We start from the raw sequence: 25,608 nt of genomic DNA, 5'->3' as shown, positions 1-25,608 counted from the left end.
GACATTAAAATGTGTGAGCCAGAGTTTACTAACTCTAGTCACCCTCCTGCTACGTAGAAATCTGCTTATTTCTAGAAGATTTACCCAAAACAGTAGATCTGAGCATAATAGCAAGGGTGACTGTCAGTGGTTTGTCGTAGTTTGTGTTTGTCTGAGACAGCTGAACAGTGACCATGTTGTGTGACCGTGCCTGCTGCTGTCAGCTCAGAACTTGATCTGCTGCGTAACAGTTTTTGTAGTAATTAGTGAAGCACTCACGGTTCAGCATCACATGAATTAGCAGGAACAGTGCTTCATGAGCATGTCTTCCCTCTCTTATTTACTGATACAGTACTCTGGAAGCAAGTACTTCTGTTTACCTATTTGGCAGAAGCTGACGTGCTACCTGCTGAGATGAACAGACAAGAGAGAATGTTTCATTTGAATAATGAGATTTTCAGCCTTCCGAGATGTCAATGTTGGACCATTTTCTGCCAAGTGTACTTATATTAGTAGATCTGGGAGACTCAGTGTAATTGAGTGACGCTTTCTTCTGCAAAGGCATGTGAGTAGCTTGATCAAGCTGTCTGAGTGCAAATATGTTGGCTGATCTCGTTAAGCAAAATCTCAGGCCAAACTCTGAGCTTACTGAAATCGGGTACAAATTTACTAAGTTCTCTGTGTGAGTAGAGGAGGCTGTGGAAAGAAGGGGAGCTAAAATATTGAAAAAGTCTTTTGGGAACTTGATTCTGCCCATCGTTTTTTTCCTTCTGTCTCTCTTGACCCAGGATAGATATTGTTCATTCATTGCTGTGCATTGTCAGAAACTTCCCTGTAAAGAATTGAAGGTGAAAGTATTGGCAAGTCTGTCCATACAGCTAAAAATACTCTGGTCAAGGTGAAGAGGAGGGGAAAAAGAAGCTCAACTAGCAGGTGCATTTTCTCCTCAAAGCAACTGTACTTTGAAGGGTCCTTGAAACACTGATAACACAAGAGCCAATTAATAGTTGCTCCAGTTGGTGATATGCTGATCTGCCAGCCCTGCTCAGCTGCATATTGCATCACCACACGTGGGGGGGACAGCAAGAAGTCTTGGGGAAGCTGCTGTTAGGTTTTATTCTTAGTGTTATACATGGTTCTGGTACCCAGAAACTATCTTGAACTGCTTCTGGGCAGAAGCACCTTCCTGTTTTCCTTCTGAGCACATTGCTTGGTGTCATGTGTGATGTTAAGCACTGTTCTGTAGGACTGAGATGAATGAAAGGTGGTGAAAGCTCATGCATCTGCTGATTCTTGAGAAATACAGTTCCTGTTTCAGAATAGGTGGGGAAGTGCTGATGCATTGTGTTGGGGAAGTGATGCATATATATCTGGAAATGAAATACAAGTTCTGTAATATAACACTGCATCACAAACCATCCAGGCTTCTTCAGTTCTGAGACTAAGATAAGCTGACACTGCAGCTGATATGAGTCACTGCTAATAAGAATCAGAGGTAGGTTTGATCTATGCACATTTGAAAATGTGTGGCAAGGGGAGTTTTTAAAAACACAAGTTGTGCCTTGCTGTGCTTGCCATTGTGGTGTTGGGCAGGTGCTGTTCCTGCAGGTACCCTGGATGTTTGTGTGTCTGCTGGCTGCCCCCGGGGCTGGGTGCTGCAGGGATGGGTGATTAGAGACAGGTCCTGCTGCAAAACATGGATAATCCAAACAGGTGAGTGGCGGGCAGGGGAAAGGAGGAGGAGAGGATGTGGTCCTGGGTGAGAAAGGAGTGAGGAAATCCTTCTTGGCTGGTCTCTTTCCAGCCACCAAAAAGCAGGCTGATTCTGGTTAAAAGTAGAAATGGAAGGGGCTGGGTTAGAGAGGTGGGTTTCAAATCTGTTGCCTTGATAATGGATTTCATGATTTTAACTGAAGTTCTGCACAGAGTTCTGAAATTCTTAATAAAGGAGTGAATTTAATGATTTATTCCCAGTATGATTTCATGCAGCATGTTGGTGATTAGTTGCTACAGCATTTTCAAAGGAAGTTCAGGAATAAAAGATATAAAGATTTATGATATTTCTTTCTGCAGTAAACAGCAAGAAACCCCCTCTTTGTCCACTACTATTTGGACCAAGTTTTATAATTTCTAGAGTGATTTTCATTGAGATGATCTTTGGGTTAAATTTGCTATGCTGAGAAATGTTTTTTGAGAGAGGAGTTTGTTAAACAGCAGGTAGACTCCCAGAAGGCTCCATTTGTTTCTCGTCATGTCTTCTGCCCTCCAAATTAAATTGAGAGGAAAAAGAAAGACGTTAACATGTGCAATTTAGAATGTGCCCTTTCCAAACGTCACATTTGAAAAGCCTTACTGTCTCGTCCTCTGACAGCCTTGAGTTTATAAGAACAATTGAGGTGACTTGACTTGATAGACGAGTGCTTGGAGAAAGCACTGAGGATGTGAATCCTTATTCTCATTGTATGAATGAGAAACCTGTTCCAGCGGTTGAAAGGCATTTCTTCCAGCCATTGCTGCTTCATAATGCTATATCCAAGTCAGAAATGCGGTAAAAATTAATGATGAGGGTTCAGAAGCTCAGGAGTGAAGAGGTAGATTTTCCATCTCTTGAAGTTCTATCATCAAGGTGATGCTTGCTTTTTTTTTTTTTTTTTCAAAAATACCATTAACCATGTGCTGTCTGAGCAAGAAAATAAGGAACTAATGTTCTGTGAGCTCTCATCCACCGGCAGTCAGACTTGATGCATTTGTATTTTGACTTTGTGCTTTGTCTCCCTCAGTGTTACTAGACCAGATTCTGTAGGTCAAGAAACTTTTGAAAACTGTTCTTGTCCATAAATCACCAAGTGTTTTCCCAAGCGATAGGGATGTTGACTGAGACAAATGGGAATCCCCCACTGAGTTACTGATAAATGAAGTGGGGATGCAGTGACCCAGTACGGCAAAAGTGCTTACAGATTTCTACCGAAGTATTTTGAAAATAACTGAAGAAAATATGGTGATGGACATACCAGCAGAATATACTCCATTTGTGATTCAGCATTACAGAATCACAGAATCACTCAGGTTGAAAAAGCCCCTCGGGATCACCGAGTCCAACCCTCAGCCTGACTCTACAAGTTCTCCCCTACCCCACATCCCCCACAGCTCATCCAAACAGCCCTTAAACACCCCCAGGGATGGGGACTCCCCCCCTCCCTGGGCAGCCTATTCCACTCTCTGACCACTCCTTCTGGGAAACATTTTTTCCTGATGTCCAGTCTGACCCTCTCCTGTTGGAGTTTCAAGCCGTTCCCTCTTGTTCTGTCACCAGTTCCCTGTGAGCAGAGCCCAGCCCCAGCCTCTCTGCAATGTCCTGTCAGGAGCTGTAGAGAGTGACGAGGTCTCCCCTCAGCCTCCTCCTCCTCACACTGAACGCTCCCAGCTCCTTCAATGGCTCCTCACAGGGTTTATTCTCCAGCCCTTCCCCAGCCTCGTTGCCCTCCTCTGCCCTCGCTCCAGCCCCTCGAGATCTCTCTCGGATTGAGGTGCCCAAACCTGGACACAACCCTCCAGGTGTGGCCTCACCAGTCAGAGCACAGGGGGACTGTCACCTCCCTGTCCCTGCTGGTCACACTATTTCTAATCCAAGCCAGGATGCCGTTGGCTTTCCTGGCCACCCGGGCACACTGCTGGCTCCTGTTCAGCTGCTTGTCAATGAGAACCCCCAGATCCTTCTCTCCCAGAGAGCTCCAGCCACACTCCCCAAGCCTGTGGCCATGCAGGGGGTTGTTGTGGCCCAAGGGCAGGACCTGGCACTTGGCCTTGTTGAAGCTCATCCCGTTAACGTTGGCCACTGATCCAATCTACCCAAGTCTCTCTGCAGAGCCTCCCTGTCCTCATGCAGATCCATGCTCCCACTTGGTGTCATCTGCGAACTCACTGATGCATTACCTTGCATTACACTGCAACATCTCTGAACACGCTTCTTTCCAGCTGTTGGAAAGAGCAAGGCAACTCTTGCAGCAAGCAGCTGCTGGTTCAAGGATGTTTATGGGCTTGATGAGAACTGGGAAGAAGGTCCCTGTGTCACTCCTGTGCTCTGAGGAGCACTCTTCCAACCCTGATGTGGTGTCACCTCTTCTGTCTATCTTCTTGACTTAATCAGGATAAATCCTGTTCAATCTGCTTGATACACTGTACCTTACAGTACTTGCTGTGCTGCCAGACACCAAGTAGGTATTGCTGAGCTGCTTTAACTTTCAGAGGACAGGTGCCAATGTTCTCTTAAACGGATTGGAGCCATGTACAAAGCAAATGGGGGAAAATCCCTTTAGGTTAATAGATGTTATGGCACTGCAGGAACTGATGATGAAGCAGAACCTTATCCTTCCTGTCCTTCCAGGAGCGTCACAACGAGCAAAAGAAACAGCTTATTGGCACTTTCTGGAGTTCAGTTAGACTTGTGTCTTTAGATATCATACCCACCTCTTGCTTTAGATGTTGGGTAAAACCTTGCCCTCAATCTTTTTCTACTTAAGGGAATTACAATTTCACAGAGAAACAGGGTCATGCCTCTGTGGGCAGGGTGTAGCAAATGTCTTTTTTTTTTTTTTTTTTCCTCTCTTTATTAAAAAAGGACCAGAAGGGGAAATTCTTAGCTCTACTCATCCTAGGATATCACACACTTAACAGTGCATGGATTTGGCACCTGTGGCTATGTACCCTTTGCTGGAAGGTGCTAGAGATGGTCTGCTCAGAGAATGGCATGAAATATAAAAAAGTTTCCTATTACTATCTTCCAGGTCTTCATTTGCATGCTGCTTACAGGTAGTTCCTTTTACATTTCTGGATAATGAAGATGCCAGCTTGCATATTTAAACGTTTTCAGACTTGCATCTGGTGCTGTTTACTTTAGTCTTTTTTTTTTTCCAATATGATCCTTTCTTCAAAGTTACTCTTGGCTTCTATGTGATTACAAACGTAGTGTAAATACGTTGAATTACATCTTGAGCACGTTTTAGTGCTTATTATATAATATGACAGTAACAATTGCTTTTATGAAAAGAGCACACTTGATTTGCATGGAGATTGTTTATGTGGTTATTGGGGGAAGGGAACTGGTTTGTAGAGCCTAGTCTGATGTTTCTGAGCTAAGTGACTTTTTAAAGGAGAATTTAAATGTAAAATTTGCAACAGATGTTAGAATCGGTAATCAATTTTGCCACTATAAATATAGAAGAATTTGACTCTTCTGCACAGTAAATGCTCTCCTCCAGCTGTGTTCTTGTTTTAATGGCTTCGCTAATGAGACTTCTGGTGTAAACCTTTTGAAATGCAATATGATGAGTGCTACAAAGGTATGATGTTTAATACTAAGTTATTGTCTCTGAAATACATCATCTCTTTTCAGTTTAGCTTACAGCAAGCAGCAATCCAAATGAGGCTTCAGCAAGATTCTTGACTGCAGAGGGAGTGAAATCTTATTTCTTCTGTCTGTTCCAGTACCTCTTGGTTTGCCTGCAGGCAAAGAAAAGGGGAAGAATGTTCAGAAACACACTTCACAATCAAAATGATGTGTTATTCCAAGCTGCTGGTTGTTGCTGTGTTCATAAGTGAAGACAGGATAGTGAGGCTGGAGTGGAAGGCAAGGTGTGTCTGGCCACCCAGCAAGCCTGAGGCAAAGGTGGGGGTAAAATCCACGTTGTCTTAGTCCTTGTCCAAGGCTTTGTCTGTTATCCCACATCAGTCCTCTCCTCGTTACGGCCTGGTGCTTTGAGGTAGCCAGGCCTGTGGGCTGTTCCTTTGCTGCTGGTTCATGCCAGGGGAGCGGTTACGGCTGTGGAGAGGCTGCCCAGTTGCCACCCTCGTTGTTGGTAGAAAGCACTTCTCCTTCCCATGTCTTTTGGAAATGGGCTCTGACCTGTGAAATGTAAATGGAGGAAGCAGAGGGCCCTCCTCCTCCTCTTCTAAGTTCACTCTTCACTTTCACCTCTTAACTAGCACACATCATTTAGCTTTCCTAGCTTTTCTGCTGCTTTAGCAAATGCTTCTTAAATTTTTCTTACCCTTTATTAAACAAGATCTCAGCTGCCTTGAGCTCTTCCTAGAGGCAGCATGAGAGATGCCAGGCTTGGCTTTATAGAGAACTTGGTTCAAACCAGTCTCTTTCCCTTTCCAGCCCTTCTGTTACTTATTAACTCAATCACTATCAAAGCGCTGCTCTCTTCCCTGGGGCTTGGCTCTGGGAGCCAGAACTCCCAACTACCCCAACAGGCTTCGTGGTCTTAGGGATGTCTTCTCACATTTTCATTCTCTAGTTGTGAAATAGAGCAGTAGTCTTCATGTGAAAGCGCTCCAAGAAGACAGCATGTGTGTGTTTTCATGTGAACTCTTAAAAAGGAAAGAGCGAGCCTAAAATTCTGCTTGTGGCAACTAGGCAAAGAACTTGTATCTGCACTTTATTTTTAAACATGTTTTTATTTAAGCCTATAAAGTTGAAGTAACTGGGCCAAATGCCATAGACTGGGTTTGTGCAGAGCATTGCATAATATTCCATTCTGCTAAATGTATTAGCTGTTGGATTTTTGTACTCACTGACCAATTATCAATGGCTCTAGCACGATGATTCAGATAAGAAGCATTTATTGGGTTCATTGAATCCATTCATTTGACATTTCAGGGAAGATGAGTTGACAAAGCATCTGCAAGAGTGATCTATTTTCTCATCTCAGATGGTGACTGTATAATTGAGGCAGAAACACCGCAAACAAGAAAATGGATTTTATGGGAATGTTGTAATGGGCGTGCTGGTCCTCCTCCAAAGCAGAGGGAACATACTCATGGACTCGTGCAAGTCAAATAAAATCAGGAAGGCTTACTGCTTTGGAGGGGGTGGGAAATTCTCTTGGAAGGGGTTAGATACGATGGCCCAGGTAGTGCAGGTGTGTTCGGGTGACAGGCTGGGCTGCTGGGTCCAGGCTTGCAGAAGTAGCTGGAGTGACACATGGACTTGATGCTCCAGGGCTCTTTGGTGCTCCATGTCCTCTAGGGGGTGGGCTCTGGGAAGGCTCTCCTCTGCTTCAGGGTGAGATTGGCATCCTTGGTTCAAACTGCTGATGAAGGTGATTTGACCTAATATGATTGATGTGGGGCTGAGGCAGCTGAGATCTTGGTCTCTCCCTCTGGTTCTTCAGGGCAGGATCCAGCAGCAGGTAGGTGGCAACAGAGCTCAGGGAACTATCATACCTTCAGTGCCCTGCTTGTCAGCAATCTTCTCCCTCAGCTTCAGCTTCTTAGGGTTATCTGATGGCCAGTGAGAGCAGAACCTGACCCAAAAATTCCTTTGTCAGAATGACTTTTAGCAACAAAGCATCTCATGCAGAGAAGGGCTCTTTTTCCTTGTTGCATATTTGTGTGTTGGCCCTGTTCCTTTTTATGGTGCTCAGTCCTTAAAAATCCAGGGAGCTGGTGGTATGAGTTGGCTATTTGTAACTTCAGACACTTTTTGGTGGGTGTAAATGATGGCTGTGGTTAGTGGGGTGGTCTGTGACCTCCCCAACCATGTGCCATTGTTTCCATAGCTGCTGAAGTATCCCGTCTGCAGCCTTGTTGACTTGCAAGTTGTGCCCTTGAGAGCCAAGTCCTGCATTTTCTCTTTGGATGAAATTGCTGTTAGATTCGCCAATGTAAGAAATACAGAAACTACAACACAGGGACTCAGAGTCCCCTCTGAAGCCACTAAATTGCTCGAGCATCTTTCATATAAATTTGTGGAGTTTGTTGTTTTGTATATATTTGAATACAGAAAGCCAGTCATTAGTAACAGTCACAAAAGGTCAAAGCAAACTGGCAAATCAAAGGTGATTTAATTTTTATTTTGTACACAATTAAAGCCTTTGTGATGGGTGAGGTTGTCTTCTGTCAAATTTATTCAGCCATTTCTAAGTGCAGTAGTCGGGCACAATTACTGTGTAGACTGATTTGGGGATCTCCCTTTCTTGTTATCCCAGCAAAGCACTTGACTCATAAATCTGCTGGTGGAGGAACTGATGTTAGATGCACTGTAAATGATCTCCTTTAACTGCTTAGTTCTGAAAACAAAGGAGCATGGAGAGTATAGGTGGTGGTGAGCCCTTGAACTGGAGAGTGGATGATCCATAGTGCTAATGCACCTGTTAACAGACCTGTAAAAATGTGTCTGCTTCATTGCATTTATTTCATTCTGGCTTTGTGTTGAAATTTGCTTAAGGTCTTGAGGAGCCTTATCTCCCTGTAGGGCTCTTCTGTAGAGTCCAACTTTCTGTGAAAGTAGGAGGATCTGAAAACTTTTCGTAGAGACTACATCTCTGAAATAATACTTTAGTTCGAGATGTTGGAGTTTCAGGTAATGTCAAGCAGGTTATCCCCCCGAAGGCAGGTCCCTCAAGTGGGGGTAGAAGTTGTGCTGTGCATACAGAGACACTTAGGACTTTGTTAAACCCTTTGTTGTGATTTTTTTTTTTTTTTTTTTTTAAAGAAGCAACATGGTTTTTGAAATCCATGTATCAGGCTTATGGATAGCTTTGTTTTTATTACTCTGTACAGACTGCACTCAGACTCCTTTACAGAAGGTAAAGACTGCCTGGCATAGCTGTTGTCTTTGTCTGGTGTTTGCTAGGCAGCCTTCCTGCCAAAGGCTCTGGCCGTGCCAGCAGCTGACCAAATAGAGAGTTGCCGTTTTTGTCCAGGCTGTCAGAGAGGCAGATTACTCACCTTCAAAACTCTAATGTAACTTAACAGTTGAACGTGTGCCTCAATGAAACTAGGTGAGATGATGCTCATCAGTAGCAAGGCATGGTGCCTCACACCCGAGGTTTGCCTTCAGGCAGGTTTGTGAAGCTGGCTGCTCCCCAGCTGCTCTGCAGGAAGGAGACTTGGCATTTGGACCCTGACACTAGCTCTGGTTTTTGCCATGACTTTGAATTACTTCTGTAATTTGGGTTAAGAGGTTAATTCTCTTTCCTTCTTCACCCAGCCTTTGTTGCATTGAGCAAATCCTTCTGTCTCTGCTCTCAATACTCCATTTTCATGCATGGCTTCTGTTGCAGTTGTCTGTGGGGAACTGACTTATGAACTGGATAGAGCAATACCACATTTGGAGGTGGGGGCAGCAGGATGCTGCACGATGGCAAGTGAGCACTCTAATGTTCTGTGGGTACTTCAAGAGCATCCCATCTGGTAGCTTGCAGAGATGACCAGTTAGTTCATGTGCATGTCTCTGCACTTGAGAGCACATGACACACAGGAGTGGGACTGAGAAGAGATGAACCTTGCCTGTCCCCTCTCGAGCTGGTATACACAGGGATGTCCACCCTAGTAAGTATAAGCAGTCCAGGACAGGGGTGTAGTCTGTGGTGGTCACCCAGTGGTCCTGGGATGTGTGGAAGAGCTTGTAGTGATTTCAGCATGTTGAGACAGGAGAGGTGATTGCTGGATGTGCCTGTGTGGCTGCCAGGGGACTGGAGTGCTGCACAGAAAGGCAATGGCAGTTCCTGGGTGAGCAGAAGTGATTCTTGCCTTGTGAGCTGCCAGTCTGCAGTGTCTCCATGATGCTGACCTGGCTGTGAGACTGGAGTAGCCAGGAGGGGAAACTTTCTGAGCAGCTGGAAATGATGAGACAAGGTCTGAGGAGTTCAGATATTGCTGCCTGCTCTGAAGTGGTGATGCCCTACAAATTTTCCAAGAGTGTATTTGTAGGGAGTAATCCTGTAAACCAGTGGGAAGTGAAAGGAGTCTAACTCCTTGAGGCTAAAGCTTCGAGGGTAACCGCTCAAAGTGAAGAGCCAGATACAAAGCCTGTGGGAGCTGCTAAAAGGTTCCCAGTGCTACATCTGAGGTAGTGCTAGTGAGAAGGGTTTGGAGGGGGGTTACAGTGGCTGCTGAGAAGCAGCTGTTTTGCAGCAGGATTGCTCTCCAGGCCCCAAGTGTGTTGCAAAGCATCGTCCAGGTGCTGTTGAAGGGCTGCTTTTACACATCTGCCCATGCAGAGCATCATTCCTGTGAGTGCCGGGTGGGGAATGTCCCCTCTCCATGTGTCACCTCCTGGCTCTGCCTCAGCACCGTACAGGAGTGCTCTCAGTCCAGCCTCCAGCTCCAGCTGCAGCTCCACTATTTAATAGGATGGGCAGTTAAACTGTTTAAACCTTATTTACCTTTCCATAATGTTTGTTACTTTAGAGCCTAACTCCTGAGTTAGTGCTTTACAAGAGCAGTAGGATTGCAAAGATTGCTTAATCAATAAGGAAGATACTTATTTCAGACTCTTTGTTTATGTTGTTCTTTGTTAAATGAAATGGGCAGGATTTTCAGCAAATCGTGGTGGGGCTTTCAGTTCTATTTTTAGATGATTTGGACAGAACCCAGACGAAAAATATTATAAATCCTTTGCTTCACAGACTGCGAGGGTGATTTTTTTTAATTAGGTAATTAGGTTTTTATGGCAGATTAATCTCTGCTTTCATCGTTTGACTCTTGAAGTTGCATTGCTGGTTTATTGTTTCCCGAGACAAGTGTCAGTTTATTCTTTCAAATACAATAGCCACTTCCCAGGTTTCGGTTGAGTGTGTGTGCTGTGCCACCAGTCACACGTCCGTCATGTCTGTATCGCTGGCTGCTGCTGTCTGTGAGTTATACCCATGGAAGTGCTGACATCTTGTCAGATCATGGGTTCTCTTTTTACCTTACGGACGTGATGCCTCTTCATTTTTCATTATCCTGCAATTGCTCACTTAAGCCGTTGTTATTGCAGGATTGCTTAAAATGCAGTTTATTCTTCTGTCTTGCATCCCCCATGGAGCTCTTTTAGAGACCTGCAAAATTTCAGTGGGATGTTGTTTTCCTGGCTGAGATTTCCAGCTACAGAGGTCCATAAGGAAGCATCCAAGTCTGTGGCTGTATGTATAAATAACTGCTGGGATGGCTTAAAAATACTCAACACCTGGCAGTTGACGTGGGGCAGACTCCGTTCCTCAACTGGATCCAAAGTGACTTTGGTCAATGTTTCAGTTCATTCTTTAGCCAGAGGCATTTGGCTAAAGTTGGGCTCTGTTTTTAAACTGCTTTTATCCTTCACTTTTTTTTTTTTTTCATGTATGAATGTCATTCAAGTGTTTTCTTTAAGTTCCCCAATCTATGTGTTAAGAAACTTCTTACGTTACCACTTCAGGCAAACTTTCCTCCTTGTCGCCCTCTTTGGGGCTCTGCTCCTTGCCTGTGGTTTGTTCTTAATAGTGTCCTTATCTTAACTTCCACACACTGCTGGGGTTACAAAACTCTGCACTCTGAAGTGACGTGTTTGAAATGGTGCCTCTCCAGGACCACCACACTCTCATCTCTGGCCAAGCATGGGACATCAGGTCACGGAGCCAGAGGGACCTGACAGCATGGAGCTGTTGCTGGGACGTTTTGGGGAACGTGAAACAGGAGGAGGATGTGGGAAGTCACAGAGGGTGGTTTTAGCTCTTCCCCATTACAAGACTGGCTCTGAATGCCTCTTCTTTCCCACATATGACCAGACACAAGTGGGTCTACTTCATCCTGTGACCTTGCATGCAAAGTGCTGGCCCAGACAAAAGTAGAGGTGCCTGCTCAGCTTAAAAAATAATTTTTATGGTCAGATCAAAGCAAGGCAGAGATTCTCCTGGATTTTGCACCTCTTTGGCAAAGGGGCTGTTTCACAGATGGGATGGAGCCAAGGTGGCCGAGCAGGTCAGCTGCTGGCCAAGCTCCTTGTGCTTACCCTCACTTTGTGTTGAAGAGCAGCAGCTGGAGCTGGACAAAGTGCTTGTCACTTGGTGGCTGTGTGGCAGGCCCCTGCTGCTGCGGCAGCTGCTGCTCCGACCCACGGGACTGTTGCTGCGCTGAATCGGAAGATGCCCGTGTGGAAAAGGTCCTGATCCCACCTATATTTGGGAGGCTTCACAAGAGCATCCCCTGTCAAGCTTCTGGTTTAAGTCCTTTCAAAGTCACAGGGACCTGGGCACAAACTTGGAGTGTTGCTGAAGGCTTTTATCCTGGTGAAAGGGCTTTTTATTTTCACGAGTTCACTTTCCACTCAGATTTGAGCCTGTCTTTGGTTGTGATGACTCTTTGGCACAGGGCTCAGTGGGAGCACTACCCAGGCTTGTGCTAATGCTTTTTCTGGCTGTTTGGTGTTAAACATACTCTGTTTCCCCAGGAAATGAAATATCATCAGGCTGTGTGGTCTGTTTAACAGCAAGCTTGAAGTGTTTTTTTGCTGATGATTTGATATGATCTGTTTTAATACTGTTCTTCTATTTTAAGTTACATTGCCTTGGACTTTTTTCCCATAGTATAAATTTTACATTATAATTCCTTGAAACTGCCATAGAAGTATTGAAAAGAAATAAATAATCACTAGACTATTGTTGGTGCTGATTTACAAGAGTAAGTGTATTAAAAATGAGTCCATGGAAAATGGATAAGGAGCAGCAGTCATGGTTCTGGATTTACTTAAGAACATTTTTAGGTCTCAGAACAAAGCTGTTGCTGTACTTCATTTTATTTCTAGAGATTTTTAACTAAACAAACTGATTAATTTCTACTGAAGTGTGAAGCAATAAAGTAGATTACAAGCAATAGGTGGTGAGTTACAGGAAGAATGATGGGGGGGGAATGTGACTTAGGGTGCTGGTTTAGGAAGATGAGATAATGAAATTTTATTTATTTTTCTCCTTGGTTTCCAGGTGGATCTCTTATTCTTGTGCTTTGTACATCAGCAGGACTGCTCATAGGCTGAGGGGCTTTTCTGGTTTAAAATTCTGGTTTGGGAATCAGTGCTGATGTGCTTGTCTCTCTACAGGATTTTCTTCTTACTTCGAGGCAGAATCTCAAAGCTGGTCAATACAAACAGATTTTGTATGATATGAGAACAGTTATGTTGACTGATTTCTGTCTTTCAAAAAAACCCCTGGTGCAAACCAAAAGTCCAACTTTCATATTTTTGTAATATGACTTTTTGACTTGACACCTCAGAATAATAATACTTTAGAGAGACAATTTTTTGTCTTACACAAGCATATTAAAACTGAAAGAATTACAATCTACTTTGCTCTTTGGCCTTTGATAAGGGGACTCTCTTGGGATCCAGGTGTCGAGATGTAAGACCAAACCATTCTTTGGACGCACACACCTTGTAACTGATTTTGTTACCTGATTCTCTCACAAAGAGCAGGAATAGGTTTTGCATGTGTTTTGTTTGTGTTTTTTTGTTGTTTTTTTTTTTTTTTTTCTAAACCTGGTGTGTCTTTTTAAAAGCATCCCAAGCTTCTTTAGCATTAGAACTTGAATGTTGTGTTAAAGCTGGTGCAGGGTCCAAAAAGTAGTGGATAGTATTGAGGTTGGTTTTCTCCCCTGTGCTGGGCATGACACAAGGACAACTGTCAAGCTGTAAGATCCTGGGTGAAGACGGGAGGCTTCTGATCTGCAGGTAAATGCTGGGGTTGAGCACTCTCACTTTCCTAGCAGTAAAATTGAAGTTCTGAGCTTTGCTCTGGTTTTACAGCAGAGTAGCTAATGTGTTAATTATCCTATGGTAACACACGCTTTTTTTTAGCAGTGAAGACAAAGCCTCAACTTGCTTTAAACTGGTGTATTAATAGCAAATGCTTGAACAATGTGTGTTTTTAGTAGATACCTACGCAGCATAACGTATTCAGGTTTTTTGCTTTAATGACTGTGTATTAGCCTGAAGAAAGGAAACTGAAAACTTTTGTGCTCTGTGCTGAGTTAATCTTTGAAGGGAAATAACCTCCTCTGCTGCACAAATCTGCTCAGCAGAATGTTCTCAGGTGTTTGCAGTGTGACTTTTTAGAAGGATGTCATCTCTCCAGTGACCATGTGGAGGGCTGGTTGTGTACTGATAGATGAGCCCAAACAAAGTGATGAGCCCTTTATTTGAGGGGAGGGTCCTGGGTGCCAAAAGAACAGATTAATCTGCCATCCTTTCAAGGGCACTGAGTCTTTCCCTGATGATGTTCCCCTGGAGCGTGATGGGTGCCACAGCTCATCTGCAGAGCTGCTGGGAGCCTGGAGGCTCAGCAGTGCTGGATCTCCAGTCCTCTCACAGAGACTCTGTCTCCAGGCTGCACTGGAAGGGTTTAGAAAGCTGTGAAATTTGGGCTGTGTTAGCATTTGAGATTTCCTTTTGCTGTGTTTTGGATCTTTTATCCTTCAGGGGGTTTTATGCATAAAGATGTGTGTTATTGAATATGGTGAATAGATACTTGGCTGCAGGGTTTTTTTCCGATTGCATCCCTGTGACAAGTAATTTCCAAGTGTGAAAATTGCTTTGATATCTTTATTCAGGACTTGCTCACTTGTTCAGGTTATGTAACGCTTTACTGAGGGAACTAAATCAAGTCTTTGGAGAGGAGGGCTTCTCCCTTTGTAGGGGCGCTGGCTTGGAAGGGGCAGCTCTCCTGCTGCCACCCTGCGAGAGCAAGGAGCTTGCCAAGAGCACCAGAGCTGTGGAGGGCTGCGGGATTGCACATGTGTTTCAGGTTTTTTGGGCTGTTTCATATCATGATCAGAGCAGGCCCTTGCCAGCTAGGAGCTCTGAAAATGTGTCATGAAGTCAGTTTACAAGTTGAGCCTTTCCTTGAAAGAAGTAAGAAATATTAATGAAACTAAAAAGCTGGCTTTTGAAGTGGTTTCTTGCTCGTCATCTAATACCTGCAGAGGATCTGTGAAGCTGTGTGAAAGAGCAGTTTTTCAGTCTGCACCATAATTTCTTCTCCCTCTTCTTTTTCCATTTAAGCAATGCAGTGTTTCTATTGACAATATTAATTTTTTACTTAAAATTCATTAGCTGCAAAAATATGGAATTATGTTGTGGAGTCTGTAAATGAAATGTCATTTTCTAATGGTAAAATTATTTTATCTATATCTAAGGAAGGCATATGAGCATTCAGAATATTTGAGTTTAAGCTAGCAAGTTGCAATAAAAACCGGGGGTTTATCATGCTTACTTCCAAACAGTAGGACAGTGTTACTGTGCTGTATCAAAAGAGCAAGTTCAAGTGACACGATCCAAGGTAAGGGTCTTGTGGGACCTCAGGGCATGGTTTGGAGGAGGGGGTTTGTCTGCTCTTAGACCTTTGTCCCAGCCTTCTCCAGTCCTGCTCCCGCTTACCTCCTGTCCTGGCTGAGAAGGGAGACGCTCCCCTGCCCCAGCCAAACTCTATCAATCCAGCAGCCTGCTCTTTGCCGTACAGTTAATGTGTTCACCCTTCCCTCTTTCTCCTGAAATTATACCTGGGATGTTTTATGAAGAATAATTGTATTTGATCTACAAAAAGATGAATGGTGAGGAGGAGGGAATTAAAAAGAAACGATTAAAAAAAAAAGAGCAGCCTCAATCGGTCTCGATTACTGAAGCAAGAAGAGAGCCCTTTGTCAAACTGGCATGTGAATCCTTTGTCAACACCTTCTGGGCCAGTGGATGTCAGGAGAGCAGTGTCACCTCATGGGCTCAGTCTGAGCTGTGCTCAGTGGTTTGGCTTTGAGATGTGGCCATTGGCGAAATATGTGCACGAAGAAAATGTTCGTTTGCAAATGTTATAGGACTAGGACAATTTTAGAGTGGTTTCAAAGGAAAATGTAACCGCCTTGGAAACCAGCCGAAACGTCAGTGCTGGTGCATGCTGCTCGGAGGGCTCGGCACAGCCGGGGCGGCTGGGGAGGTCACCCCACCGCTCTCCGAGCTGGGCTGCGGAGCAATCCCAGGGCCCGGTGGGGTGTTTCAGCGTGAGCTGCTGGAGGGGTGCAAGTGTGCAGCAGCCTGGCGACTCATCTGTGGGGTCACCCGAGTCTCAGCCACCTGCGGAGGATGGAGGGAAGGAGCCACATCCCTGGGCCACAGTCATGACTTTGAGCTCTGGCCATGGGGCACTGCTGCTGTGGGGGCGAGGCCGTGAGACGTGCTTTTGAGACCAAAATTTTGCTGAGAGACCAGGATCTCAGATCCAGTTAATGAAATGTTTTTTTATCATAAGTATTCTTCCCTAACCCTGTTCAGTTTTTTTTACCTTGTGCCCTGTTCTGACATTCAAGGGATGCAATGCTTTTTGGGGTAGCTTGGAAAGACTTTAGCAGGGTTTGCCTAAAGGGAAAATACTGCTTTTCCCCAGGTTGGTGGTTCTTTCCTTTGCCCTCAAGTATTTGGGGGACAGAAGGCTGAGCTGGTGCCTGTTGACTTGCATTTTTGGGACCCTGTTATAAAAGGGTGACAGTTGCTACATAGTTTTCAGAATGCAATGAGAGGGAGTGCAGTCTCCTGTTTCTTGAGCGTGCTGTTGGGTTTGTGTCCTCTAAAGAGTAAGATATTGGAACACAATTGGATAATTGGAAGATATTCTGTATTAAGGTGCCTTTAATAGACCAACTACCACATACAATCTTAAAGAAACTGCAAGTGCTATATTTTAGAGAAGTCCACTATAATAACCTGAGGAAAGGTTTGGGAAGGCAAATTATGTGTATAAAATACCTCCGTTTCTACCCATATGCTCAGTGTCCTGTGTGGGCAAAAAGCACCTCTAACTGTTTTTTATACCTGAGATTGTCAGTTGAAAGTTGAAGATCATTAGAGCTGGGCATGACCACAGAAACATGTTGTGTTAATAAGCGATAGGACAAGAGGGAATGCCATCAAGCTGCACCAGGGAAAGTTTAGAATGTATATTAGGAAGGATTTCTTTGCAGAAGGGGCTGTTGGGCGTTGGAATGGGCTGCCCAGGGCAGGGGGGGAGTCCCCATTCCTGGAGGGGTTGAAGAGTCGGGCTGACCCAGCGCTGAGGGATCTGGGGGAGTTGGGAACGGTCAGGGTGAGGTTCATGGTTGAACTGGAGGAGCTTCAAGGGCTTTTCCAACCAAGATGATTCTGTGATTCTGTTGTCTCTTGGCTCCTGAGCACTGTGCACTGGCCTGGAGGAACATCTCCCAAAGTGTAGGACTCAGTGCCTGATGCTAGTTGTCCTTAAGCAGCAGCACAGGCCCTTCCTGATCCTCTTAAGGACGGGCTTCATGCTTTTGGTATGTGTTGTGACCTGTGTGTGCTGCCATTATGATGATGTGATCTGTTGGAGTAGCACCTCCTTCAGAGCCAACCAGTTTACCAAGGGCAAGAGTAAAAGCATTACTGACCCCTGAGCTTTGGGACAGAGGAGATTTCCTGGCAGAGAAGGGTGGCCCTGTAGGGATGCTGCTTTCTGGGGCATGTGTAGGTGCCTGGAGGAACCCAACAATGATACTACTTAACCTCTTTGGAGACTGCTGAGATTCTTGTCAGGGTCAGACATCTGTAGCCCTCCTGGGTGCATGGTGAATGTGCTGTGACCTGCAGCCATGCAGCAGTTTTGCTGTGTGCCTTGCAGAGACAGAAAGCAAGATGACCTCTCCCCCTCCCCTCAGCTGCAGATCGGAGCAGAAGCATCGCGCAGTCCAGCACAATGTTCTGCTGTGGCCCTGCGAGGAGACCAGTTGGGCCTGGAGTGCAGGCAGAGAGGCTTCATTTGTCTTCTGAGTGTTCACAACTGAAAAAATAACCCTTTCATAGTCAGTTATTCTGTTTCTGTGATCAGCTCCATATAGAGCATGCTCCTCAGCCATAATCTCAGTCAGGAAAAGGCTGAAGATTGCTGAATGCTGTCCTATGGCCCGGGCTGGATGAGGATGCTCAATGCTCAGAGCAGAGGGGTGTGTTGGAGTGAGAACACGTCTGACTTGCCATGCAGATGTGCAGGCATCGTGCCATATAACTGCTCCGATGAACTCCATGTTTTTCATAGTATTACTTCAAAAGTTATTCGGACTTCCCCAACCTTGAATAGATTCGCTTCCCCATAGTCAGCTGCGCTTCCCTCTGCTCCCAGTTCTTCACCGAGGTCTGAATTGCTGGTTATTTAATCTCCCTTGTTTATAACTTGATGGGCTCCCACTCCAGCTGTAATTGAGCTACTTGGCTGCAGCGTGCACTCTCTATTGCCCTTCCAAATTGTTGTTTTGTGCTGATGCTCACCTCATCTAAGGGAACTTTCTCTAACAGCTGCTGTTTGTAATCCTTCATGGAGGTGGTCTGCATTCTACCCTTGGTTCCCCTCCTGAAAGGCACTTGAAGAAAACCTGTAACTACTAGATGGCCAAGATGGGAGCTGTTGATGTGGGAAGGCACCTCTGGCAGTTGTCTAGTCCAGCCTTCCTGCTCAGTCAGATCAGCTTGGTGGGTTGAGTGCTGAGTATCCCCAGGAATGGAGACTCCTCATCCTCTCCAGGCAACCCCTTCAGGTGTTCAGTCAGCCTTTCTGTAGAAATTCCATTTAAAAATGCAGTTTACTGTGCCAATAGTCTCTTGTCCTTTGCCTGGGCATTGCTGGGAATAGTCTGGCTCCATCTGCTTTACTCCCCGCACCAGGTATTTATTTACAAGGGCATATTCTTTTGTTTTCTTTCCCATCTCTTATTTTCCCTTGCCACCCAATAGGCATGTGTGGTCCTGCCAGGCCCCAGAGCTGCCCCTTCCTGCCAGGCTGATTGTCCTCATAAAAAGCTCTTTGGTGTAAAATAGATGTGGTTCTATGCCCTCAACTTTTACCCATTCTAAAGGCTCATTATCATATTAACTTTTTCTTTTCCGTTAATGTTATTCTGATGGCTGTCTGAAGTGAAATAATGGTTGCTTTTCCTGGAAACACAGGGCGTAAAGCATTGCAGTCTGGTTTTATATCCTGGTGGTTTACATCATTAAATTCTCAGGGCTTAAGGTCTTATTTCTTGTTTTTCGGTGCTTATAAGAGGATCTCCTGGGGCCCTATTGTACAACCAAATACAAACAATACATTAATAAAACAGGATTTTGTATTTGTACTGCCAGAAGTCTGTAATGATTACTTGTATATAACATTTTGTGGTATTAGGACCTTAGTCATTTTGATCTGTCCCCTCTACCACTTTTTTAAAAGTGTCTTCTCTCTCTGCTCAGATAATGTTTGAGAGATGTTGCCCTCTGGAAAGAGGTTTCTTCAGTTGCAATATTAATTTCTTGATTTTTCTACCTTTTTTCTATATCCCTTTGGCAGTGTTTTAGTTTCTTTACCTGCTTCTTTCACCACTGGTAGTGATTAGTTCATGCAGTTTTTGTGATAGTTCTGTTACTGAAGTGATGGATAATACACACAGACTGCAGTTATTCCTTGTCAGTTAGTGCTGCCCTATGGGGGTAAAAGCCCTTTTAATGCACTTGCAGCAGTTTTACTTTTATGAAGTACTTGAACTTTAAAGTTGAACTTCTAAAATGATCTAGGATGTATATTGGAGAGTATTAAAAATGAGATTTAAATGGGATAAAAAAAAATCTCCCTTCATGTAAGCCTTCATTGCTGTAAGAAGAAACACTCACTGAAACATTGTACTTGATGTATGTTAGAAAATGTGGTAAAAGTAAACTGATAACACTTCATCCTCTCTACAAAACTGTTCCTACGGTATCACATGTACTTGGCTCTGACAACATTCCTCCTGTGTTTGGCCTGAGCTTTGAACCATCTTCCAAAGTGGGAGAGAGAACAAACTGTTAGTTGTAAGAGCAAAGCACAGAGAATGATTAGGTATTAGCCCCTAGAAATAATTTTTTAGATTATAAAGGGAAGAAGTGAGATGGTCCCAGCAGTTGCAAGCACCAAGATTCTGGGCAGGGGGTGTTTCCACTCACTCTGGTTTGTAAGATGACAAGTGACTGGGCTTCAGACACCAGAGGAAGGGGGAGGGAAGGCTGGCAAACTACTTGAAGGTAATCATTGTACATGGATGTCCTCTGCCAGCGTGTGGTTATTTGAAAAATGTTTGTGTTTTTGCAAAATTTTTGCTGGTCCAGTTGAGTTTTGGCCATGTCTGCCTGCGTGCATGTCCCCCTGCCCCAGGCCAAAGGCAGCTGTTGGTGACTGTGCCATCACACCAGCTTTCATGTCACACCCTCCCTTTGTGTTGGTGGCAGCCGCTGGGAAGCAGGGCAGCAATTCCTGTTGCTGTCAGTGTTTTGTCACCTTCCCTGAACCTGCCCCATCTGCTCTGGCAGTTGCAGGGACCATTTGGGAAACAACCAGGCACGTATAAAAGAAGCTGACAAGTGCTCGGGGCTGTGCCTGTGATCCCAGGAGGAAGCAGGGCTCCACAGGGTCAGTCCCCTGTTTCTGAACCCGAGGGGACCGCTGTCTTCTGTGTCAGCAGAGGACTGAGCCACATGTGTAAGAGCAAGAAAGAAACCTTCCTCTGTGCTGCCTCCCAGAGAGTTGTCCCAGGGAGAGAAGTCCCAGTGATGGCTGAAAGTGCAGTGCTGAGGGCTGGCGAATAAGAACCAAATGTATATTTGGTTCTTCTTTAATAGCCATTTATGATTTTGCATATATTTATATCTCTTAACAGCCATTCATGTGCATTTGCAGCTCAAAAAGCCAACCAGGTTCTGGGCTTAGTCAAAAGAAGTGTCGTCAGTAGGTTGATGGAGGTGATTCTTCCCCTCTACTCTGCCCTCATGAGACCCCACCTGGAATACTGGGCCAGCTCTGGAGCCCCCAGCACAAGAAGGATGTAGAAGTGTTAGAACGGGTCCAGAGGAGGGCTACCAAGATGATCAGAGGGCTGGAACACCTCTTCTGTGGGGACAGGCTGAGAGAGTTGGGCTTGTTCAGCATGGAAAAGAGAAGGCTTCGGGGAGACTTCATAGTGTCCTTCCAGTACCTGATGGGCATCTACAAGAAGGCTGGGGAGAGACTTTTCACAAGGGACTGTAATGGTAGGACGAGGGGTAATGGGTGGAAGCTGAGGGAGGGGAGGTTTAGACTAAATATAAGGAAGAAGTTTTTTTACTGTGAGAGTGGTGAGGCGCTGGAACAGGTTGTCCAAGGAGGTTGTGGATGCCCCACCTCTGGAAGTGTTTGGAGCCAGATTGGATGGAGCCTTGAGCAACCTGATCTAGTGGGAGGTGTCCCTGTCCGTGGCAGGGGGTCAGAACTAGATGATCTTTGAGGTCCATTCCAACCCAAACCATTCTGTGATTCTATGTTAGTCTTCACAATCTGATTTCATCCATTTTTAGTAGACTAGACTTGTTGTTTTAAGTATATTGCTTCTGCTATATTTTGGCAAGAAACATGAGCTGGTGGCAGTCCCCTCCAGTATGGGGTGTGGGTGCATTTGGACCATACATCTACCAGCAGAGATGGCGGGGTGAACCAGTGTGCCCCCCCTCAAAGTTGCAGCGTGGTCCTCTGAAATCACAGTGTAGCACTCCTCAAATCATCTCCCTCCAATCAGTTGACTTCAACTCTTGCTGCCAACAAAGATGCTGCTAAATTTTTGCTTGCTGCGAGTGGTTCCTTTCAGCCTCTAGAAAACATTTTCTATCCTTTTGGAGATCTCATAAAGGAATTGAACCTTGGGAAGACACTTGGTGGCACTTTCTAAGCTTGCTCCAAGCAGTGTGGCAGTTCTGTAAGTGACACTTGTCACACATGTGTCCTGCAGGGTAGCAAATGCCCTCCTGAGCTGCAGCACTTCAGTTACCTGAAGGTCTTGCCCTCGCTGCTCAGCAGAGGTGACGTGCAAAGCTCTAGTTGAACCACTTCACGCTTGGGCTAGGTATAAATATTTTTTATTAGTCTTTAGGAGTTTTCCATAATCTATTGATACTATTCATTACCCCTAATTCTAGCACTTGAGAGCAGTTTCTGCCTGGTCCAGTCTCCCATTACACGTGTCGTGTTCAAATTCCCCAAACAGCAAGTATCTGCTGTCTGAAGATCAAGTGGATTTTCTAAGACTTTCACCCCACAAAGGGATTTCCTGTGGTTTATTTCTCTGTGTTAAGGCTGAGATCTTATTTTCTCTTTGTTTTTTTTTTTTTTTTTCCTTTTTATATTCTCCACTGCTGCAGACTATTCAGCCAGCAGTGGTGATGCTGCTTGTGCTGGATTTAACAGGATGCGCTGTCCTACTCGCTGTGCGCTCACTGCCAAGCTCTATTTTCTATGCACAGCAGAGACATCCATAAATTTGCTCTTAATTTTAGCACAAAACCATCCTGCCATAAAAAAAGAAATGCCCTTAAACGCCACTTCATGGTGGACTCCCCACTCTGATTTTACTGGAGACGTGACCCCCCAGTCAGAGGACTGGAGCTGGTATTAAAATAGGATTTTTATTTACTGTTGGCTTGAAGCTGCCTGCATTTGTTTACCACTGTGAGCTGACCTTTGGGGAGACATTTCTTGATTAATTGGGTATCTAATCACTTCAGACCATTGACAGGCGTGTGTGGATTGAAGTTTTTCCTCTTGTTAAACATTTTCCCTCTAGTTTCTTCTTTTCCTGTTAGATGGCAAATGATGCGTTTATTTTTTCTATTAGTTCCTTCATTGTTTTTCTCTTCAGTAATTAACTGTTGATCTCATATTTGCCTGGCCTGTTGTCTCTTGGCCTGAACTTTTCTTTTGCCAATCTATTCAGATCATAAGACTTGTTTGTAAATATGTGCTTATATGCTATGGGTACAGGACAGCTATTTTAATTGTTGTAATATTTGGCCTACAATAATCATTCTCTCAATAATTCTTTAAAGTTACTCTCCACAGAATTTTTTTAAAAGAAGCTCTACCTTTAACTATTTTCTCAAGACAGTGCCTTTTTGTAGGTATTGAATCCTTGCTCATGTTTTTTCCCCGGAGAATTCTGCAGGTTTACCTGGTGCTTTAGGTTCCCAAGGTGACAGGAAACAGGCAGCAAGTGCTCTGGGACACTCGTGCCTGCGTTGAGTTTAGTTCTCTATATGTATGTACCCTAAAGACCTGCCCCTGGCTGTGTTCAGATGTTAGTAGAAGGAAGAATATGCTTCTGGTTTTTATGTGTTTGTCCTCTAGCTATTTGTTAGTAAATAATCTAGAATATTTCCATGGCAAACTGGTGTAGCAAATTTTTTTTTTCTCCCCCTGTGGAAAACATAGAAATGTGTTTAGGTAAGTGATGTTTTGATTTTTGTACAGAGAGCAAAATTTACTTATGTGACATGTTGGTAAGAGGCTCTGAAGAAAAACATAGCTAGATTGGGGATTGGTATGGAAGTATTGGCTTTGTCTGGGGAGGGGTAATAGCATGAACTTTTTAATAGCCTTGGACTGGGACTCAGGGTCCTGGAATCCGTCCCTGCTTTTTCCCTGGCCAGTGGAAGCTGTCAGAGGTATTGCAGTGGGAAACAGTCTGAGATTTAGTGATGGAAAGTTCAGTTCAGTAGCAGATCTCATTATTAGCTTGCTCTTCTGGGTTGAAAAGTGTAATAAACTGAATATTGTGCATGCTTCCCACACGTGGCACTGAAGTTCAGGGAACCTTGTGCTACAGACGTGTCATGGGTAATAGGTAAGGGAGAATCTCTTAACTCAGCCTCAGTCTGAGCCTGGACTTTCTGGAGCAGGAGAATTTGATTGCAGCCCTTGCTGTTCTGTGATGTCCCAGCCCTGGGGTACAACCTGGCCCCAGCTGTGGAGTCTTTGGTTGTGGTGGATTTGTTACGGTGCTCTTTTGCCCTGACTAAACTGGTGCTTTTATCGTGTTTTACAGTCTACAGTGTGCCAAGGAAGGAAAATGAGTTAATTCAAAAAACAATTTTGCTGGAAGATTGCTCTATAAATAAATTCCAGAGATAAGTGGAATAAAACATTAGTGGAAGATGAAGTCAAAGAGGGGGAAAGATGGAAACCAGCAGATGTAAGCGGTGAGGCTGGATTTGTTCCATGTCAAAGTGCTTATATTGATGGAAGTTCTTCTGTCATCAGTAACCTCTTTGGTGAGCAGCCCTTAGGGAGGGAAAATCAGAGTAACTCCAAGGAAAGAAGCTCTCAGTTTTGTCTGCCACGGTGCACAGCCCTAAGTCAGGTCTGGGCATCCTGGAGAAGCACTGGTGTGGTGAGGAGCCGCAGCCCTCGGCCGCGGGATGGAGAGGCAGGTGCAGGCAGGGATGCTGCCAGGCAGAAATCCAGCTGACCTGCTGCAGGTACCGAGGGGTGTGGATGCTGCTCTTTCAGTCATTAGTGCTGCAGCTACTGTGTGTCTTCCTAACGGTTTGCACCACACTTTTGATAAGCTAGGTCATAAGCAGGGTATTTTCAATGTTTCCCAGTTGTGATTTTAATTGTCTCTTTTTGCTTCCAATAAAATGTTCTGTGAAACCGATCACAGGCGAGCCTTTTCTCTGCGATATTGTACCTGAGGTGCTAGAAATATTTGCAGACAGGGGCAGACAACAGTCTGTCTATTCTTGTTCGTCCTGGCTAAAAATCACCAATGCCAGATGATCCAGCTGGAGGAAATAAAAATATCTGTATAGCAACTAATGGTGCAATTTTATGCCTAGGGAAGCAAATCAACGAGAGGTAAATCAAAGGCAGATAAAATTCCTGGTTATTTTCCCATTAAGTTAAACCTCCTGTAAAAACAAAGTGCTTGGAATATATATAGGGAAGATAAGTCTTTGTATAGCAAAAGGTGGCTCAGCTCACTGATGCTGTGAAGTAGCTTTCTTGAAAGAACAAGTGAGGTTACTCCTGGTTTGTTATAGCCCCTGGGTTCTTGGAATAAATTAATGAATTGATAAATTCATTAATAAACTTGAAGCTGTGTGCAAGGCTGGAATGACCTCCCTGTGTCAGAATGTGTTGCTAATTTCAATTTTGCTTTATTTCAGCAACAGCGCACAGTTTATAGGCTGACACTGGTGAAAGCTTGGAATGTGGATGACCTCAAAGCCTATGCTGACCTGATATCCCTCGGTAAACCAGACTTTATTGAGGTCAAGGTGAGCTGCATGGAGATATTTTTTTTTTCCCATCAGTATTTTGCTTTTTCCTTCCCGATTCCCTCTTTCCCTCCAAGTCTTAAACTTGTACGAGTAAATGCAATTCTTCCAAAGATTTCAGTGATGCATAAGGAACTTATTTCTTGCTTTTAAAGTTAGGCAGCCAGGTTTCTAATACCTTGTGTATGCATTTGGAGTAGCGTTATGCAGGACAAGCTTTGTACCAGCTGGCATCAATTTCTGCTGAACAGAATCATAACCCTCTGGTCTCTTTTGTATTTCTCATGAAAGCAGAGACTGATAAATAGATGTTCCTTCTTTTATGTCAACCACCATTTTAAACAAAATATTCTAGGACAAACTGGTAGTGTGTGGTATTATTATTTCCATCCTGGCCTAAAATTCTGCCAGGGGAAAAGGTGATAATGTCTGGCTTACTGATGTAGTATTTGTCAGGCTGTGTAGAACAGGGGGAAATACTACCCTCTGGGACTGGAAGAACTACAGCAGGGCAGGAGGTGCTTTATCTTGGGGTAAATCAATTTAGTATATAGAGAATGTAAAAAAGACACATTGCAAGGTGTTCTGTAAAGAATCTTTCTGTAAAGAATCAGCATTTTCATCCAGCAGCTCCTCTGCAGACCAGCACATTTACCTCAGCTCTGTGTTTTTGCAGCTCTATTACTTCTGGACTTTCTCTTTTATTTCTCTTTTTTCTTTTCTTTCTCTTTCCTTTTTTTGACCTTTAT

General features: G+C 44.4%; 1 protein-coding gene across 5 annotated transcripts in view; it reads left to right on the top strand.

The window, feature by feature from the left end:
- Positions 1–25,608, top strand: part of LOC141968372 (S-adenosyl-L-methionine-dependent tRNA 4-demethylwyosine synthase TYW1-like) — a 107,930-nt gene that overhangs the window by 56,027 nt on the left and 26,295 nt on the right. For all 5 annotated transcript variants that reach the window (XM_074922978.1, XM_074922980.1, XM_074922976.1 and 2 more), the window contains exon 14: positions 24,749–24,859. In XM_074922978.1, coding sequence (XP_074779079.1) covers positions 24,749–24,859 — 111 coding nt within the window. The remainder of the gene's footprint in view (positions 1–24,748; positions 24,860–25,608) is intronic.

Source organism: Athene noctua, chromosome 19 (assembly GCF_965140245.1).
Source record: "Athene noctua chromosome 19, bAthNoc1.hap1.1, whole genome shotgun sequence".
NCBI classification, from domain to species: domain Eukaryota; kingdom Metazoa; phylum Chordata; class Aves; order Strigiformes; family Strigidae; genus Athene; species Athene noctua.
The sequence above is the reverse complement of the archived record's forward strand: the minus strand, read 5'-3'. Positions and strand labels throughout refer to the sequence as shown.